Source organism: Hippocampus comes, unplaced genomic scaffold (genome assembly GCF_001891065.2).
Source record: "Hippocampus comes isolate QL1 unplaced genomic scaffold, H_comes_QL1_v1.1 scaffold2, whole genome shotgun sequence".
In the NCBI taxonomy this organism is placed as follows: domain Eukaryota; kingdom Metazoa; phylum Chordata; class Actinopteri; order Syngnathiformes; family Syngnathidae; genus Hippocampus; species Hippocampus comes.
In genome coordinates, this window is record NW_017805139.1 from 1,961,387 (window position 1) to 1,982,490 (window position 21,104).

Here is a 21,104-nt window from a genome sequence, read left to right on the forward strand (position 1 = left end):
TAACCAAAATATCATGTCTTTCCTTTGTTTTGGTATAAAGAAGCATTGGCGCATTGATAGCGTCCGCTGTGTTGGGTCTGTCTCAGTGACAGATTGAGACTGCAGTTTTCTTCTCTGATCAAAACAATGTTGTCTTCTACTCTGATCAAAACGGTTTTCCCCCTAGCGGACAATCCATGAATTGCATTTTATTAAAAATATTAATTTTGTGTCTTTAATGCATTTTTTTCACTTTTAAATTATCCTGCGGGCCAGATTGAACCTCCTTGGGCCGTATGTTTGACACCCCTGATATAGACACTACAGCTTGAATTCCTTCAGGAAAAATCTTTTTTTGCATTTGTACTATTGCATTTGTTTACAGTAATGTGGTACGACACAACCTCGTTAACATTCTACATAGATCATCTGTTTCTGAAAAAAGCACATTTGTACTCATATTTTATCAAGAAGAGCTTTTTCTTTTTTTTTCTTTTTTTTTATGACTTCCCACTTTAGGACTGGATACCATTCAGCACTTTCACCTGTTTTCCAAGACTGACAGTATTTGCGATTGCATTGTATGCTTTATCAACCACACAGTATAACAATGCTGAATTCTTCAACTAAGTGACAAAAAAAATAAACATCGAGAGCAGTATTTCCCAATTTTATTGAGCGAAATCGCCCATTTTACGTTACATTGTGATACGGTCCACGATATATAACTGCAGCTCGTCCGCGATCTGAATACGGAACGTGTGGGGGTTGGTGAGTTTTTTTGTGATGTGCTGCGGTTTGGGCTATTCGAGATGGAGTTAGTTTTGTTTTGGCCACACAATTTGGTTTTCCCAGATTAGAGTAGCGGGTGTCAAGATTGTCTGCTTTTGTAGCCATTCAGTCGGGCACCACTTTTTGTTTGTTATTTTTGGGGACGAATCCTTGGGCAGAGTGGATTCTCAAACAGGCAAGTCCCGGAAGACAGCATAGGTTTAGTTTTTGCATTGAACTGGAATTGTTTTGTTTTGTGAGTTGGGCATGTGGTTTTTTTTCCCCCCCTTTGTTGAAACCTGTTTGGTTTGTATTTTTCATAGGTTGGGGGGGGGGGGGTGATGGTCCATATTTTGTGGCAATTTTTTTTTGTGTATGTTGAGTTTAATCTTTACATGTGTGCCATAGCCCTTGTTCACAACTTTGGCTGACCAATCTGTGCAGGGGAGAGTGACCCCAATTTGCAATTTGGTTCAGGTTTCAGGTCAAGAGCACCACAATCTTAAAATTTGCAGATAAACAAGTGTCTTGTACCTTCAACCATGGCATGGAAGAGCAGTTAACTGTTCTGCCTGTCGCTGGAATGGATAAATTGCCAAAGATATCATTGTTTTTGTTTGTTTGTTTGGTTGGTTGGTTCCAGCTCCGGCCTCCCTGTGTGGAGTTTGCATGTTCTCCTCGGGCCTGCGTGGGTTTTCTCCGGGTACTCCGGTTTCCTCCCACATTCCAAAAACATGCATGGCAGGCTGATTGAACACCCTAAATTGTCCCTAGGTGTGAGTGTGAGTGCGGATGATTGTTCGTCATTGTGTGCTGGCAACTGGTTCAGGGTGTCCCCCTACTACCCAAAGACAGCTGGGATAGGCTCCAGCCCCCCCCCCCCCCCGACCCTTGTGAGAATAAGCGGATCGGAGAATTAATTGTTTGTTTGGTTACGTTTTTGTAATAAATAAATTTTCTGACAAATTAGGTGAAATGCAATAGTGTGCCAAGCACCCTGGGTGGGAATCTCAAGATACATAGACTGTGTATTACCATCTTCAGTCATTTGTCCTTTGCAGCTTGTCTGATCCTCTGTTCGCTGGTAAACAAATGCATGTTTACTGCTTTTGATCAGCATATTTGACAGTACATCAACACCAGTTGTCCCTTACTTCTCGACTTGCGGTCACGTATAATGCTGAACACGTTTAGTAGGCGGCAGCACGGTGATCGGCTGCTTAACACGTCCGCCTCACAGTCCAGAGGTCATCTGTTCAAATCAGGGCTCCGACCTTCCTGTGTGGGGTTTGCATGTTGCGTGAATGGCTGTTTGTCTATGTGTGCCCTGCGATTGACTGGCAACCAGTTCAGGGTGTCCCCCGGCTGCTGTCCGGAGACAGCTGGGATAGGCTCCAGCACGCCTGTGACCCTCGTGAGGATAAGCGGTTCAGATAATGGATAGACAGATTGATATTTATTTGACCACCACCCAATGTAAATTCGCATTGGTATTTCCCGAAATATTTGTTCATGGGTTTTTTTCATGATTAATACACCAGCATGCCAAAGGTCATTCTCCAAAGTTAGATTTTTAGTGCCGAATTGATGGTTATCTACTACTGCAAACTACAGCCGTGATAATAAGCGTAATAAATTAATACCTCTGCAACAGTGTCAGTAAAAATGGAACAGGAAAAGGCAGAATGCGTTATATTTTAACATCACCATATTTTGCAAGCGATTGTGATCATGTTACTGATTGGTGCAAAATGGCTTGTGGCACTATGTGAAAATAACAATCGCTTCTACAGCTGCATTTTGAGTTACATTCAATTGAGTCTGACTGTATACGCACTTCTATGGACTTTAGAATACCATTATGATAGTAATGAATACTGTTTCTTTGTAGAGTTCAGCACAAAACCAGGAGGAGCCGAATCATGAAATGTGGACATCTTTGTCACCAGGTGTTCCACATATATGCTGCATTAAAGGTCAGTGCACCACACTTGCAACATGTAATATTTTGCACTTAAAAATTGGCTGTCATTCAGTTGCCATCTATGCAAAAATTTCAAGTCTCTTCTACCGGGAGCCAACAGTGGCTTTGACCATGCAACAACATGCAAATCCCTGTATTCAAATGAACACATCTCAGTCCTGGTTCAAGTAAAAAAAAAAAAAAACCTACTCTCAGACAGCCATGCTGCACAATGAATACATCCATTCACATGTGCCATTAAAGTGTCGCCATCCTGAGCTGAGTTATAGTTTCAGGTGGCTTCTGATTCATCTGTCTGAATCCGGTCATCACCTGCAAAATCAGACACAGCTAAAACAATCTTTGGATTTCGCCGGGTTTGGCAGCCCTTCAGTCTGGTGACAGGTTGAGATGACTTATCTGAGCAGGGCAGCCAGAAAGCCACCGGCAGACAAGCAGCATCTTCCACTCCAGCAGCTGCGGGTTAGACTGAGGTCAAACCAGCCTCCACTTGAAAAAAAAAAAACAAACCCAAGCAAGCTTTCATTTTCGTTTGGAGGGCCTCCTTATACTTAGCATGATGTAAAACCCCCACAAGGTTTTTTTTTTTTTTTTTGGTTTGTTTGTTTGTTTTTTGTCTCGCCTAATGTCTCATTCAGACAGGCCTCGGATTAAAGTATCATATTGAAATAATCCTTGTTCAAGTGAATCACACCTTGACAACACACAATGTTACTCAGGAAGTGGCGTTAAAACTAGATGAGGAATTTCAAGATTAAAACCCTCCACAACCCGCATAAATACCTTGCCCTCGCTTTTTAGGCTGATATGAACGAGCTTTCGCTTCATTCATTTCAATGCACTAATACAATATATCACACCCGAAGCTCCACATTTCCCTCCGAAGGTGGTCAGTTCAGTTTACATACTCCCTTGGTGCTGAGCTGGTAGTTGAAAGCTGGATGATAACCCCGCAAATCCACATAGAAACCGTCTCCTTTGGTCCCATATCAAGCTGTGGCGACACTGAGGCAAGCCAAACAACCATCCATCCTGACACTGTCCGTCACACTGTACACAGAACGGCCAAATTAGCACAAATGCAGCACTTGGCACCAGCTTGAAGTATGGTGGCAGCAGGGCGATCATTTACAGGCCGCATTACTTCCACACGACCGGAGCTCTGAGTCACTGGCCGAGCCTGGTAATTAATTCCCCCCCTTTTTGGATGCTTTACAGCAATGGGAAGCACATTAGCAACAGGCTTTCACTTTGATTTGGGCCCAACTACTTTTAAAGCAATCAAGACCTCACAATTGTTTTCTAACAGAGGCTTGTGGAAGTTTGTTTATCAGATTATTTGTTTGTTTCTTCCTCCTCTTTTTTAGTCCCAAACATCAAACCCTAAGAGTGCTGGTGTCAAACCAAAGGCCCGGTGGGCAGATCTGGCCCACCGCATCATTTTCAAAGCAAACAGTGTGTCAGCATGTTTCTTGGGCAATTCTTTTCAATTTGGCAGAAAATCTGTTCCAAAAATTGCATTTATTTCCACTTGTAACAGGCAATGCAAGAATAATCCTTCACTAAATACCTTCTTAAAATAAATTAAACACTTGTTGTCTACTGAAATATTTGGTTGTCACAATTTCCCAGAGGTGGGTATTTTTAGGCAGGTGGTCTGTCTGCCTGTTTATTTTTTTAGCTGTGTGACGTAGTAAATAGTACATTCCCGATGGCAATTGGCTGTTGCCGAGATGACACCGCTGAAGAAGATGATCTGACAGTTCTACAATCGTGACCAACTGTAATTTGGCACTGTTAAAATAGCCATGATGGAGTGACAGGCTGATGATGACAGGCTTGCTCGGTTTGACGGAGGGGTCACCTGGCCGCTGGCGAATGACAAGCCGGCAAAATTTACTGAAGCCTCCACGGAAAGTCCACTCCAGATCGAAAGATGGATACGAACTTTTCCTGGTTAGTTTGGATGTTTTTTCTGTAAACTGCCAGACATAATGGTTTTGTAGACTTCAGAATTCATTCTGCTGGTACCATCATGAGTTACTTCGTCAGTGAAAACTCGTGAGCTCGCTCGAGAAGCAGTCATGAACGCCCAAGCCATGACTTTATTGCCACCATGCTTCACAGAAAGCTTGTGTTTTGGATTATGAACAGATCCTTTCTTTCTCCACACTTTGACAGAGGTTAATCTTGGTCTCATCAGTCTATAAAACTTTGTTCCAAAACTTTTGCAGCTCATCTGTGTACTTCTTTGCAAAATTCAATCTGGTCATTCAATTCTTGATACTAATTAAACTTTTTTGGTGTGTGTGTGTGTGTGTGTGTGTGTGTGTAGCCATCCATTCATCCATCCAATTTTTGATCCACTTATCCTCACAAGCGTCGCATGGTGTGCTGGAGCCTATGCCAGCTGTCTTCGGGCAATAAGCGGGGTACACCCTGAACCGGTTGCCAGCCAATCACAGGGCACACACAGACATACCACCATCCACGCTTATACCTAGGGCCAATTTAGAGTGTTCCATTAACCTGCCATGCATGTTTTTGGAATGTGGGAGGAAACCGGAGTGCCCGGAGAAAACCCACACAGGGACGCCGGAGCCAGAATCGAACCCAGCACCTCTGCACTGTGAGGCCAATGCTTGAAACCATAACTACAATGTGGCCTGTGATGAAAATGAGTTTGATCGACCCATCCAAAGACTGGCGGCATAATTTTCTTTTGTTACAGGCAGCCCTATAAGAACACATGACAAAGGGCACTTGTTCTCAATACTGATGCGGCCAAACATTTTAAGTCATTGTATGTGCAGCCGAGACTTAAAGTTGTCATTGTGGCGAAGCATAAGAAAGTGCTGATTGACACAGAATTTTAGGCTTGCACTCGATATTTTCATAATGATTCTGGAGACCAGATGAGGTCCAAAAGCAATTAGCAAATGTAAACAGGGAAGTTTGATGACTTGCCGTGTTAATGTGGGGCTTCAACAATACCTTTCTGGCGATTAATTTCATATCATTCATGGAAAGCGGAACTAGGATTGCTTTTCGAGCTCATATTGTCGTCGGCCGCCTGCGCGCCTCACCAAAGATTGGATTAAATAGAATAAGATCACATCTTAAACGGAGATTGCGAAATCCCTACGAAACGGTGAAGTGGTAAAATGATCCTGCTATTAAATAGTGATAATACTTGAGCTTATGTCTAAATATCTGCTCCACAATAGAGTTCTTTAAAGAGTACAAAAATGCACATGTTCATCTCCTTATCTATCCAAGTGCATTGCCTGTTGGCTTCAAGTATATAAGCAGCAAATTATATTTCACATGAGCTCTTCAAAGTTGAAAGAGGGAGCATCTCGGCTGACCACAGAGCAACGGAACAGTAGGCAGGGCGCGTGAGTGTTTAATCCGTGACCTCAGGCCAAGCCATAAGATATACGGTGGTGAAGAGCGGCGGCGAAGGCTCGGCTAGTGAGAAAAGGGACGAGCATGAGTCAGGCAGCGAGTCTGCGAGGAGCTGTGGAGCAGAGGAAGTGTTAACAACATCACAAGTAGGAGCCATTCAAGTTACCACGTCAGGAGGCAGAGAGGACTGAGAGGAGGAGGAGGAGGATGGTGATGGTGGTGGTGGGAGCGCTCGGAGGTGATGGGACACATACATCCTTATCATTAAATCATGTGCAGCCAACAAGGTGAATTGTTCATTCTCAGCGTGCAGTCCCCAGCGAGTTGATGTGTTACCGCTCCCCCTCTTTACGTCACTCTCTTATTTTCATAACCTGTTGCTCGCATGTTTATAGCCTCTACATTGAGCACACTGGAGTCAGGGATAAGCTTTAAATGAGCAATATGCTTAACCAGCTATAGGAGATTGTGAGGTACAGCACTTGTTGCTTGTCGCGACTCAAACTTTAATAAAATGGCCAAACTAAAAGGGCAAGGGGTAGATTTTGAGCTAAAGGTTTTTGTTTTTTTTTTAACCTGCATTCATGTGATTTTTTTTTTTTTTTTTTTTTGGTGTCATAAAGTGTTGTGTTCTCTCTGCGAATGTTGTTCAGGGTGTCGCCCGTCTCTCTGTTGAACTCATCTGCAACCCTAATGAGGACAAGGTGAAAATAAATGAATGACAACAGTGCCCCGTGTCACACTAATAATTTAGTTTTAGTCGAATGCCGAATATTTGAATTTGAATCATCAGGTGGAAAACAATCCTACAATCGATCATTTTTACTTTTTTTCATCGATTGGCTGCCCCAAAGTAATGTTGAAAAAGATGAGCATTGTCATGACCATTTTAATCACATGATGATTTTAAGATGCTTTCCTCGATTCGTGTGGTCGCTGTCGAGGCAGCAATGCTCGGGATGACATCCTGCTTTGATTCACAGCTTTCTTGTTTGTGACACAAGTGTCCAATGAGTTGTCACGTTGCCGCTATTGTCTCTTCTAGACGCCTACAGGTTCCAGTATACATAGCTATGCACCACCCATGCAGTGTGATTTTCCTGCGACTAGGGTGCCCCCCCCCCCGCCCCACACCCGGACGCCACCCCCGAAAAAAAGTCATTTAAACCACATGAATGACACAGACACTTTAAGAAAGTTTTGCGTGCTGGCATCGACACAGGCGATTCTCACCTCTTACTCATGTTGCTTAGTACATTCGGGGCATGGCTTGCAAGCGCAGCGCCTCGTCACTGCATAACAATCAGACAGCTCCGCGTTGGCACCGCAACTGATGGAATTTTACTCAAAACAGATTTCGCCTTTGAACTTCCCCATAATCCTCATCCAAAGTTATCGTGCCGGGGTTTCAAAGTCTCTGAGTAGAGCTCTTCTGCAGGGGTTTGGGGAAAATTTCGATCATATCTGTGTGAGAGGCAACGTAAGTATGATTTGGCTCTGAGCAAGCAACAAGTTCTGCGGGAAGCAAGGGCGCTCCAAATGGAATGTTGATGTTAATTGTGAAAGCGCAGTAGGCCTATACGAACATTTGTCCGGCGAGTTTGGGTACGTCTGAGCTCACTGCTCAACTGCGTTCGACAGCTGTAAACCAGCCAAGGAGCCTCCCCAGTCAGGAACTCGCCCCCCGTCATAAAGTTGCCTGCTTTCTGGGGTTTATTTCAATCACGTAAGAGCCCCTATAATGGCGTTGTCCGGGAGAGTGTGTTGCGTCTGCGTGCAAGCTTTTCTCTGACAAGTCGGTCTTGTTGATTATTTATCTTTTCCCGTAGAGCCGCCAAGGTTTTTTTTTTTGCCTAAGAGAGTTTAAGCACGGCGATATTGCGAAGGGTTATTAGATTCATAAGTCAGCGAAGTGGTGGGCGATCTACTGAGCACAGCAGAACTTCTCATATGATGACTTCAAACAAGACACATTACCTACCAGCATCTGTTGGAGTGAGTGGATATTAAGACACTTCTATCGCCAGGACAGCGTAGGGGGGAAAATGGTAAGTAAGCGTTTGGAAACACGGCTTTCTAAGGGGTAAAATAGTCGCGTTTGCTGTTTAAAGCTGCATTGCTGCCAGAGCTTGGATGGCTTTCGACTTGACAAAGTCGCCACAGAACAGCGAGACTCCGTAGTGTGCTGAAGGCTCATGTTGACAAAGCTGTTGTGGGGGGAAAAAAAAAAGATTGTGTGGCGTTTTGGGGCTACAGCGAGGCAGGTAAGGCAACCATGGGATACATGACAATGGGTGTGCGTGCGCTACTGAGACTTCCAGGAGGGTCGTGCTTGCTGCCAGTGAGGGGCTTTATTATACATGCATGTATGTTCTTTTAAAGCAACACGTGCCACTTAACTGAGACACTTGGAGCTCGGGCTAAGTAGGTATGCTATCTTTTCAAGGCGGATTTAAACAGGGCGACACGACCGGCTTTTTGTTTTTTTGTTTTGTTTTGTTTTCATTCATAGAAGCGGCTATCTGGAAGGAAATGTCCACCCGACATGTGCTCAAATATTAACACGGTTGGTTTTGCAAGAGAGAGGAAATACACGTGACAACGGCAGCGGCAGCAGAGGGATTTTTTTTTTTTTTTTTTTAGTGGGCACTCAACAAAAGTATCCAGATATTTCCGTGGCCCCTCATACCGTAGTTCCCTAGGCTGTGTGATGCTTTCAGCACATTGGACAGAGACACCGGAGCCGTCCATGGACTAAACGCGCACACGGCGGACGCCAACACTCTTTCCCCCCTTTGCCAAACCTGGGATTGTTTTTCCAACTTTTGGTAAGATTATTCTCAGGGAGCGTGTTGTCTTTTAAACAAGATTTAAGAGAAAAAAAATGCAGACGCGAGAGCGAGGAGTAAGTGGGGGATAAAGAAAAGCGCATGTGCTTTTTGTGGAGCTTTGTCAAAGTTGAAACGTAGGCTGTCTGGTGTTTTTTTCCCTTTTTTTCCTTTTTCTTTTTTTTTTTTGCACTGCACATTGTCAGTACCTTTAAGCCCCCCCACATTGCGTTTAAACTTTGGGACATGCAAGCGTTGGTCACGGAGATCTAACCACGCACATTGTGGTTGTCAGCCCGTGTAAAGGTAAGAGCCCAATCCATTGTTTCCATATCACTCTTTTGTTGCTGTCGTCTTTGCGGGCTTTTCTCCAAGAAACTTGGGCTTTTTTAAGCACATCATGCAGCCTTGCACATTCGCCTGCATTGCCGGTATTAGTCACCGAAATAACTCCAGCTGATCAAATATCTGCCTTTTAGCAACGACAATGAATGCATCAAGGCTCGCATATAAGCGTACAATCTTGTGAAACGTCTCTACTGAGACTTCTCCATTATAATGTATTCAAAACGGGCTTTTCTTTTTTTAAGCTTTGGAGTTTCCGAATCTGCCTTGCTGCAACACAATGTGCGTAATGGTTGCGTTATGCCTAATCATGCTCCCGATGTGGGAACTTAGACGCAGCAGTGATCCAGTCATCATGGATCCATAACCGGAGGACTGATCCTTGGATGTGCGTACAACAATGATGCAGTAGTCGTGATAAGATCTGCGGGAAACAAAAGCTGCCATCTTCCCTTTTTTTTTCTACGTGCTTATTCATCCATGCTTGTGCTGCTACATTCATGTTTTGTCTTGACGTCTGTGGATTCTGTTATCGGTCCAAATATAGCCCTACGCTTTACCCCCTCCTTCTTCCCCCTCGGCCCCCCACCCCTCCCGTCATCGCCATCAAATCACTTGTGTTTTTACTACGACCGCTCCACGGTTTCATTCATAAGGTGCTTTTCGCTTCACCTGCTCCCCCTACTACCCCCCTCGCTTTTTTGGGGGGTGGCGTGCATGCCACAACCGCAGACTTCACAGGAATAACATTCTAAAAATATATCAATCGTGATCGTGTCCTCTAGTGGAACTTCTTTCAATTTATTGCAAAGAAAATGTGTCTTGTGAAATTATGTTAAATATGGGCGTGGCCCCAGCACTTCACCCACAGATGTGATGTAGAGACAACGTCTTGTGTGGACGCGGTATCACGGATTCACACCCCACCCCCTTTCAAAAATAAGGAAATCATTAGAGACGACAGATTTATACGATGGTCACTTTTAAATTCCTCATGCTCTCACGAAAATCGCCCAAAAAGCGTTGGATATTGTCAGTTTGCACTCCCCATCTTCACCTCACTCCTCTCTGTCGCTTGTCTTTTTTTTCTCCTCCTCCTACTCCTCCTCTGGTCAAAGATTTCAGATGTTCTGATCCAAGACGTAGCAATTGCGAGGAGAGAAAAGCCCCGACGCCCACATTCGTGTTTTAATCAACACTCATCTTTTACGCAGTATGTGTTCCAATAAATAGTCTGCAAACGAATTTGTCCTCACGTTTGTCTATAATTGTGTTTGAATGGCGGAACTTGTCCGCAGGCGTCCTCGCTCGTTTTATTCGCCGGTCCAACATGCGCCGATCATGTTCTGTTTATGAATGTTTATTTTGTACGAGCAGAAAATTTAAAATTATTCTAACATTCATAATACAACGCTAATAAATGTCACGTCACGGTAGTCACGTTTCGGGAAAAAAATGAAATAAAAATAATTACACAGAGCTGTGGGGTGATTTTACACTTACTTAGGGTCACAAATTGTTATGTTTTAAACATTTTTTGCGATTAGGAAACGAGTATTTTTGCATCTTTTTTGTATGTCTATAATTTAATTTCAGAAAGAAAAATTATAAGCAAAATGCGCGCTTTGCTGGACACATTTATATATATGTATATATATGTATTTATATATACATATATATATGATTTTTTTTCCCGACTTAGACGGGGGATTATGATGTGGGTGTGGGCGTGTTGGGTAGAGGAGGAGGGATGAGCGGAGGCGGGTTAGGAGGGGTCTGTGGGGTGGCACGACACACTTTGTATGTATGAAGGTTTTTTTATAGCACTTTTCTGCAATGTACGTCAGCGGATCAGTCCATAAATGGGGCTGCACGCGTGTGTGTGCGGGCGTGCGTCTCCGTGCGCACGCGGACGCACGCGTTATCTCGACTGAGAATCTCCTCTCGTTCGCTCGCTCTCTCTCTCTCTCTCTCTCTCTCTCTCTCTCTCTCTCTCTCTCTCTCTCTCTCTCTCTCTCTCTCTCTCTCTCTCTCTCTCTTGCTGCAGAGTTGTGGTGGGCGTCAAAAATCACATGAAATTGTTTCGCTTGGTTTTATTCATTTAACGAAAAGGCACCGTTAACGTTTTGGTTTTAATTCAAATATTGCTGGCTTCTGCCTGTTTTGTTGGCCTTTGTCTTATTTCGATCAATTCGTGAGCTTTAAGCGGATTTCTAAAAATCAATTGTTTTTATCTTGTTATATTTATAATTACAACAGCCCCCCCCCCTTTTTTCCACCGCATATTGCGTCCTTTCCGGTCCATTTCTTATTCATTAATTATTTAAAAAAACGGTCGGTTCTCTCGTGCACACCATATAAATATGAAATGGGCAATCGATTATTTTAGGCTATAGATGGCGTAAATCTCCACACAGCAGCAGGCGAATGTCACGATATATTTAGAGCAAGGAATAATCATCTTAATCATGATGGCAATGAATGCTCCATCGCCCCGCCACCGCTGCCGCTTTTAGTCACCGCCGTCATCACCTTCATCACCATCACCTTCATCCAATTAACAGGCTTGTTTAAACAAGCTCCTTCAAGGGGGAGGCTGGCATTCGGTCGTTCTTCAACACGAATACATTTTTTTTAATTATATTTGGAAAAAAAACACAAATTAAGAGGCATTCGCTCGAACGTGTCGGACACTGGGATGTGGATGATTCACGATGCAACGCGCGCGTGCTCGACCTCATGCAGTCAAGTCTCCACCACATCAATTCTCTCAACTTCATACAATATTTTCATATCACTGTTTCTTTTCTGAGTAGGCGACAGACACCCAGGCAACTTGGAGGCAGAGTTTGTACAGTTGCAATTATATAGGCTTACATATAGATGTCGCATGATTCCATATTTATATATTGAGCCCACACTGGAATGTTTTGTAGTTGATTTCTTGGCATAATGATGATGCATTTCCATTTAGCAGTGAACGCAAAGGTTATTGATGGTGAGCTGATATTGGATTTTGTGGGAGTGGGGGGAGGGGGGGGGCATATGCCAGCAATGAGATGGCATCTGCCAGCAACGAGATCGACAGACAGAGAGTCTTAATGGATTTCAGGGTGAACTGCAGTCACTGTCATTAAAGACACAAGGAAGTAGTATAAATGACTGTTGCCTTTTGCTCATTGTTAAAATCAAGGTATTGTCATAACAGGAGAGATTGCATTACCTCCTCATCCCAAAATGTCTCATTTTATTGAAGAACCCGAGTTTACCTGCTTAAAAGGCGTCCCAAGTGGTCCGCAGCCCACCCTCAATGTTTGACGTCATCTAACCTTATACAGTGTTTTCTCAGCTCGGCAAGAGGAGGGATGTACTACTTGGATCCAAGTGCCCTCATCTCCTTCTTTTATCTCCAGTGAAAATGACAATTTCTCAAATGTCATTTCCCCCTGGTTACCTGCATGTTACGCAGTTCCGGTCTTGCACAAGCAGGCAGGCTGCTGACTGAACGAAGCCATCGGCAGTGCAGACTGACTGTCTCTCTCTCCATTTGGCAGCAGAAACATAAGCACGTGTCTCTTCTCTGTGCTGCACAAACAGGGAAGACGTTAAGCAAGAGAGAAGTGTAAATGCAAATCACATGTTTGTAACATGGCTCGATTAAACCTGAGCCATGTACACCCCCTGCCCCCCTAGCCCCCAAAACAAAAGATGTTCATCCATACGCCCCAGACAGTTTGAAGTCATTGTTCCTGAGAAATCTTAAACCTGCAGAAATCTAACACCACAGTGTGGATGAAATAGTGGCTTGGTTTTCAGAAGGACTCCAGGTTGCTTTAACACAGGCCTCAAACGTCCCTCTGAGCATGGAGCTCTCTCTGTGGTGCATCCATTTATCACGCGTTATTTTGAATTCATTCAGAAAACTAGTCCCTAATGCCTCTGACGCTACTTGCAAGCCAAAAGACTCCACTTGCTACACCGCCTTCAGTTTTGCTGCATTTGCACAAATGAGAGTCTGTGTTGTTGTTTTTGCTTCTAATGAGATGCCAAGTGATTTATTTATGAATTACTTCTTTGGAACATTGTGCTTTTTTTTTGTCCTTGCTGGAGTCAAGTCCCTCAGTGATTGCTGGTGCAAGTCTTTGTCATCCAGAGTTTGCCCTCACCTGTGGGCCTCCTGGGAGGGCTATATCTATCTTTGCATGTCCCCTGATGTGTTGGAGGTGGGGCTGACTCATTAGGCAGGTTTGAGCATCCACTCCTATATTGCTGCATGCCAAATAGGAGCTCCCCTGCACACAAGCCAATGCAGGGAAGAATTGTGCTGGTCAGAGAGCAAACAAATCACTATCAATCTTTGCACTGGACCAGTCATAACCGATAATGAGATGCAGTTTCCCCATTAGAACTATCCATCAGTTTGAAAATGTTCAACATCCACTTAAAGGCTTGACCTGCTCAAGACATTCTAAAAGTGAACTGGCTTTGTTGATGTACTGTCCAGTTCTTGTGGAGATGTAATAATTAAAAAAAAAATCAGGGCTGGTCTTTCACTAAGTTCACATTTTTATTAGCCTCCAGTGTCTGGTGACACATTCCTCATCTTTGATTCGGATTCTAACTGGAGATGCAGTGGGGCGAAAACATATATTTTTAATGCCCACGCAAATATGACGACGGATGGTGTTGCTCATGAATAAATGGATAAATGCAGGCTATACGTTGATGATCACACAGTCTCCTTCGTTGGGTCACGACTTGCACGCTGACGCGCAGCTCTCAGAAATATGCCACCATGTTTGGTGGGTAGAACAACGGAAGAAAGGAGGATTCGCGTGTGCGTGTGTGCTCTATATAAACTATAGAAAATATATACATAGTCAGACATAATGGCGTGGGTGTGGTGTGCACGGAATGCGCGCGAACAAAAAAAGACAAGATGCGCAGTGAGGGCGCACTAATAGTTCCGCCTCGGGGCTGTTTAAACGCGAGTCGGAGGCGAGCAGTGAGCCAGCCAGCCGCTGGTCACATGTTGCAGCGTCATCATCGTGTAGTAAAGTTGGTCGACTTCCACGCAGGCTCCCCATTCCAAGCTCCAAGACTCTCTTGTCTTGTCTTCATCCCGACACTGGCTTGCTCCTCCTCCTTCTCCTACTCCTCCTCCTCGTCCTCCTCGTCCACCTCCCCCTCCTCTTCCTCAGCTGCTGCTGCTGCGGCGGCATGCAGGCGACAACTCGGCTTTCACACACCATCTCCACCGGAGCCGTCCAGCCATGGGAGTGCATGACCTCACCCATGCAATTTCCACCATCAATAATTTAATGTATTTGCTCCAAACCTGAAGAGTTATCCTGAAGCTTGTCAGGAGGGCACGGAGAGGAAAAGTATCGCTAAAGTCTAAATTACTCAAGGAGTTGGCCAGGACAGCCCAGATGACACTGTCCTGTTGAATGGTCTGTTTTACGACTGGGCAGCACAAGGTATGTTTCTCTCGCAACTTCTTTGTAGTTTTGTTGGATGTTGCTGCTACACACATATATGCACATGTATTAAATAGAATAAAAAAAGTTGGTAGCTTATGTGTTGTGGGTCTAAAATAGCCCCATCAAGTCTGGTTATCCTGTGGACAGGCAGCGCCGCGGCCCCAGAGGGGGTATGTTTAATCTTATCCTGCCGTTCATGAATAAAAAAACGGGTTTATTATGTTTGATTGGGTTTTCAAAGGAATGCCCACTTGTGTCATCTAACACAAAAGTAAGACGCATGTTTCATCACTGTAAGCATTGGGTTAGTTATTCATCTTGTGTGATAACAATTCTGCGCCCTTCTCTTTTAAAAACAATCGCATTCGAACACCTTATACACTGCAAGTACTGTACAAGTTTTTTTAGGAGAATCAGAGACGTTAGCCTTTCCCCCAACAAGTTAGTTTGTACTCATTCATGTAAAAAAGGACAAAAACAAACAAGTTTCGGGGGGGGGGGGGCTTTGATGGACTCATCACTCATTAGGACTATGGGAAACCCGAGACCAAAGCTACACCGGCCACTTTGGTTCACTTGGTGTTGTGTTTGCATTGGGTGTCTTCAAATTACTGACGGACCTATCTATCTATCTATCTATCTATCTATCTATCTATCTATCTATCTATCTATCTATCTATCTATCTATCTATATCTCTATCTCTATATATCTATCTATCTCTCTCTCTCTCTATCTCTCTCTCTCTCTCTCTCTCTCTCGCTGGCAGAGGCGGGAGATGAGGGTAAACTTTAAACATGCCAATATTTTACGGTCTCGGGCGCCATCTAGTGTACAAATTGGAAACTGCAGTGCCCTAATTTCAAAATTGGTGCGGCAATCTCCTTGTGATCTGATGATTTCGAACACTTTGGATCTACTTGGAAGCAGGTTTGACATTGGTTAGCATATGACAGCTTTTTTTCTCGCCGAAGATGGCGTTGATTGCTCTGAATCAATGCTGCCTGCTGCATGTTGTGTGGGAGGGAAGCAATTGCTTTGGACAGCACAGCTCAGACAGCAGCTGTTTGAATGCTTGGCTTCAATGTGGCAATGGATGAGAGTTGGCTCTGAGGCCAGGTGTAATCCCCTGTTGGTGCTCATGCGGTATATTGCTAAATATGCTGTGAAATGGTGTCAGATTAAAAACAGATCTTCAGGCAGCAATCTTCCATGTGTGTCAGCCATTACTATTGACAGCTTGATTTGCTTTTTACTGCGTTGTATTATGGAACACAGGGGGTGTCCTAAATCCAATATTATGTGTGCTTTTTAGTTTCCACTGTTATTATAGCTGAACATTTTGCATTGAATTCTGTGTGCGTTGGACGTGACCAAACATGCTGCTTGGTAAACACTTCCACTGGGCAAGGTTGTTGAGGAATTGAACAAAGTGCAAAACACAAGCAAGGCATGACAGATAACAAATGTTGCTGTACAGTCCAATCCAATGTTTATACCTCATAGTGAAGTTTTCCGATGTGGCAAGATGATGCCATAAAGTATTTTGAAGGCACATTAGCGCCTGGTTAATAATCACAAGGAATGCTACTCCTTTCATGTGCTTTCGAAACTTTTCATCATCTGTCATATGAGGTATTTAGCGCTGTAATCCCCACCTGGCGCAAAGAATAAATGTGAGACTAAGTTACATATGGCAGCCTTACAGGCCGTGCCCTCAAAGGAGACAAACAGGTGGTCATTTGGTGCGTGAGGACGTCCAAAAGGCCACCCGCTCACCTGCTCGTATTGTTCTGTGTGCTTCATGCTCGAGGTGTGTCACCGCGGATAAAAGCATGTTTGAGCAGTGGTTATTGAGGCCTTTGTGTCCCTCCACTCTATGTCATCTGTCTGGATGGAGGGATGGGTGAATGGAAGGAAATGATGCCTCTCGTAGCGCGTGATGTCTGAGACTTGATGACTGGACACTAATATCCTTGAATCAAGGTACATCAAACAACAATCAAAATAAGGAGATCCAATATGAGTTAAGAGATACGGCACAAAATCCCGGGGAACATTTGGATCCTTCCTTGCTTGACTTGCTCGCGTTCATCGTGTTTAACACACAAAGAAAACTGTGAAAATCCCGCAGTGCACGTAACATCTTCCTTCGCCCCTTGTATAATTCTCAGCCAGTCCCACAGCAATTAAATGATTCATTGGCTTTATTGCATTTTAACAGGATGTTGATTGAGAACATAAGCCATATTGATCGTCCTGATGGAAACAGGAAATCAGAGAGATATAAATACAATCATTTGTTGTTCCCGGTGTGAGGATACCTGGGGGAATTGCATGCAATTGCATGCTGTTGAGTGGCATTACCCCCAGCAACCTCCTCCTCTCCATTCTCTTCCCTGTGGAGACCTGGAAGAGACGTCATCTGTGGTTGTTATGCTGCGAAATGACGCTGCCACTCTCTCCACCCCCTGCTGCTGCAATATTACCCCTGTGGTCGGTTACGGAAGATGCAGCACTTTGTCTGCACCATTTCCAGCATGAAGTTTGACGCCTAACAGTAATCAGCCCTCTCCCTTCATTTCCTTGACGCGGAAGTGGAACCATTTGTGTGCAGTGCTGATAATAATATCAGCCTAAATGCATCCTACACGTAAAGCTCGTGACTGGCATCCATCCCGTAAACCAACATGATTTTCTGTGCTGGGAAGGCCCACGTACCGCTCCTGATACGAATCCAAACAAGAATGAGGGGTTAATCTGTATGGTTTAGCATATAATTACATTTCACGAGTATGGATTTGCTCTTGATGCCATTCTTTGCCCTTATTGTTGTTTTAATTGGCAAGGGGGCAGGAGAGAAATAACCCCAATCTCTTTATTAACCGGCCCCTCCCTATACATCCTCGTTCGAGCAAACACCCATTGTGGAGGAGCGCATCCCTGAGCTTGGGGAGTGAGTGGCTCATTAAGAAGAAGGATGTGATATTCTGAATAGACTGGGAGACTCCCAGCACAGCTATTTTTAGAGCAGATATCTCTATGGCAGTCACCGATGTTGTTTAATTGCAGCCCCAGACACCAATTAAGAAGGAAACAAATGCGTTTAAGGCGGGGCTTGCTCGTTCTTGATGAGAAAGGTCCTTGTGTCCACTCTGAGAGGAGGCCCGGGTGTGTTTGTCCTTGTTCTTTACATTCTCCTCAGTAATGTTGCGACATGCACAGTGCACTCACAGCAAGGGTCAGTGTGTTTGTTGGTTTGCTCATTTGGAATGCTAATTATTGGCTACCCTGTTGTTTCTGTCTTCTTAAAAGTGTCAGGATTTTTATGTACTCAGATCATTTGGCGTGTGCAGAGTGTTGGAGTGACACCTAGCAGGGTTTAATCATGTCAGTGTAAAGATTGGCACCTTCCAGGGTAGCAAAGATGACGCAGTTTTGAATCATTCATGTCCTGCTGGGTTCAGCCTGGAGAGTTCTGGAGTCATCCACCTGCTCTCAGCACAGTTCTCCTCACTTATGATCAGATTTTTCTTTTTAGAGTTGGCTAAACGCATCACTCCGGAGTCTTCAGTGTGTCCGTGTTGGATGACCCGTCAACAAATATGCAAAAGGAACAAAGCCGTACTCTCTTACATCAACACATGATCATTAATATGACGTTAGTCCATAACGAACATAATCCCTGGTTCAGTAGTGTTGGTTTAGACACAAAACACACTCAACAATTGTGTTAGTTGAGCGTAAGCAGGTTCAACTGCTGACAAAAGTGTTTGTGTGTGTGTGTGTGTGTGTGTGTGTGTGTGTGTGTGTGTGTGTGTGTGTGTGTGTGTGTGTGTGCGTGTGTGTTGAGGGGTGGGGGGGGGGGCAAGTACTGTATTCACATCATTGAAGTGTGGGGCAGTCTCTACCATTGGCAGCATGTGCCCTGACAATAACAGGGTCGTCGTGATGCTACACTCCAATGCAAAAGCCAGCGATTTTTTTTTTACATCTCAGCAACACAAATCATCTTACACAGAGAATGACAAGATGATGGGGCCATACCTGTTTTTGCTTCTGGTGCAGGGGGAACACTTCCATCATGAGTCAAACATCTTCAAGGAAAAATAAATCCTCTTGCAAAAATGCCATAATTTTTGTTTGTCGGGCCCTATTTTACTTCCTAGGCTACTTTGTGGTTCCTGAAATAAGATGCCAGACAGCCTCTGAATTTGCAACTAAATTGAATGGGTTGGTGACTTGCCAATACACCACACCTCCAGAAACTTGCACGTGCAGTTTTGGGGTAATCCTGCCTGATCACAAACAACGCAACAGGTGTTAAACGTGCTATTTTTCACTAAAAGGTAAAACAAAGCCTGCTTCCACCTGTGATTGCCTCAGAGGGTTCTAAAGTACAAATACAACACACAAAGAGCTTATCTGCAGTCACTCGCTATCTTTGGTATAACGGGGCTCTGTGATGTTGAGCCCACTTTGGTGAGTTATTGCCAACAAATCAAAGCCAAGCCTCACATGTGAAAAGATGATCCCAGTTTAGAATTATTAGGAAGCCACTGACAGAACAACGGCGATAATCAGTGTGATTCCAAACATTTTATGAACCTACAACTATCTGGGGAGGCTTGCGTGCTGCATTGTGACTCACAACGATGAGCTAACTTCATTCCAAATGCTCTCCACTAACGAGCTGCGTATCCCCTTCCCTCTTCTTTTTCTTTCTCCCTCCAGTTCCACCAGGTTAGAAGAGTGATGACCATCCTGTTCCTTACTATGGTTATTTCATACTTCAGTTGCATGAGAGCTGCGCCCCTGAGAGACGCCCCAGGCATGCAGGGCCATCGGACGGAAGGCTACTTGGGCGCCGCCGCCGCCACCACGGTCGCGAGAGGCCGGGGGACTCCACAGAGCGGTGGCGGGCCAGGCCAGCGTGGGATGCCTTCGCTCACAGACACCTTTGAGCAAGTGATAGAGGAGCTTCTGGAAGTGGATGGGGAGGCAGAGGCAGCACAGATGGGACAGGGGGCAGATCAGAGCCAGGGAGGCGGGGGTCTGGCTTCAGCCGTGGCCACAGAACGCAAGGATGTCGACATGTACGACTCGCGCGTTATGATCAGCAACCAAGTGCCTTTGGAGCCGCCCTTTCTCTTTCTTCTGGAGGAATACAAAAACTATCTGGATGCTGCTAATATGTCCATGAGAGTGCGACGACACTCTGACCCCTCGCGACGTGGAGAGCTCAGCGTTTGTGACAGTATTAGCCAGTGGGTGACAGCGGTGGATAAAAAGACGGCAATCGACATGTCGGGGCAGACGGTTACCGTCATGGAAAAGGTTCCTGTCCCCAATGGCCAACTGAAGCAATACTTTTACGAGACCAAATGCAACCCCATGGGGTACACAAAGGACGGCTGCAGAGGAATAGACAAGCGGCACTATAACTCCCAATGCAGGACAACCCAGTCCTATGTGCGAGCTCTCACCATGGATAACAAAAAGAAGATTGGCTGGCGGTTTATAAGGATAGACACTTCCTGTGTATGCACACTGACCATTAAAAGAGGGAGATAGTGTATAAAATGTATAGATTTTATTGAAGAGTTTAAAAAAGAGAATACAGAGAAAATATCTATTTGTATATATACATAACAGGGTAAATTATTCCGTCAAATGAACATTTTATGGACTGCATGTAAAAAAAAAAAAAAGATGAAGTTTATACAGTAAAAAGTGATATAACAGTCTATTTATTGAACATATTCATGACCTTGTAAACGATTAAAAAAAATCTGATCAGTCATTTGCTCCCACTTTAAATTACTATATCACATTCCTCAAGACATTGTGATTTGTTTATGTTGCCAAGATTTACAAAATGAAGTGGAAAAAAAAACAGGCAAGGAATGACAGGACAATTCCATCTTCAAAAGCTTGCATGCTGCTTCAATTGTGAATTGAGAAATTCTCCACTTACAAAAAAATGGTAAGAGGCTGACCAAAAAAACGTTCCGTTTACATACTCGGTGGAAAACAACTTTCCTCTCAAGTAATTTATCTGTTTACTGTTCTAAACTTCTCAAGGTATAATGTTGGGATTACATACTATGTCAAGGTGCTGTTGTCAAAGCTTTGCTGTTTATTTTTTTATTCCCACCAGAGAAAGATATATTAGAAAAAAATGTATATATATGTATATATATATATATATATATATATATATAGAACCCTCTCCCTCATGTGGGGGAAGGTGCTTGTTGTGTTGGCTGTTGTATTACCCTTTTTGGCACAGGAAAGCTTTTTGTGTG

General features: G+C 44.1%; 1 protein-coding gene across 4 annotated transcripts; it reads left to right on the top strand.

Annotated features, from left to right (window-relative positions):
• Nucleotides 1–7,336: 7,336 nt before the first annotated feature.
• On the top strand, nucleotides 7,337–20,599 carry bdnf (brain-derived neurotrophic factor). Of its 4 annotated transcripts, none has more exons than XM_019867196.1 (2): nucleotides 7,337–8,190; nucleotides 19,531–20,599. In XM_019867196.1, the coding sequence occupies exons 1-2, from the start codon at nucleotides 8,188–8,190 to the stop codon at nucleotides 20,368–20,370; spliced, it is 843 nt and encodes a 280-aa protein (XP_019722755.1). In that variant the 5' UTR covers nucleotides 7,337–8,187; the 3' UTR covers nucleotides 20,371–20,599. The 4 variants fall into 4 exon arrangements, with proteins under 4 accessions (XP_019722755.1, XP_019722756.1, XP_019722757.1 ...); XM_019867197.1 differs by lacking the exon at nucleotides 7,337–8,190 and adding an exon at nucleotides 8,279–8,970; XM_019867198.1 differs by lacking the exon at nucleotides 7,337–8,190 and adding an exon at nucleotides 8,982–9,276.
• Nucleotides 20,600–21,104: the final 505 nt, after the last annotated feature.

What these genes read in the sequence shown, in the direction of transcription:
- bdnf (XM_019867195.1), top strand. Translation starts at nt 14,766, where the DNA reads ATGGTCTGTTTTACGACTGGGCAGCACAAG. An exon ending in TTACGACTGGGCAGCACAAG is followed by an intron (nt 14,796 to 19,530) that starts GTATGTTTCTCT and finishes TTCTCCCTCCAG; the next exon opens with TTCCACCAGGTTAGAAGAGT.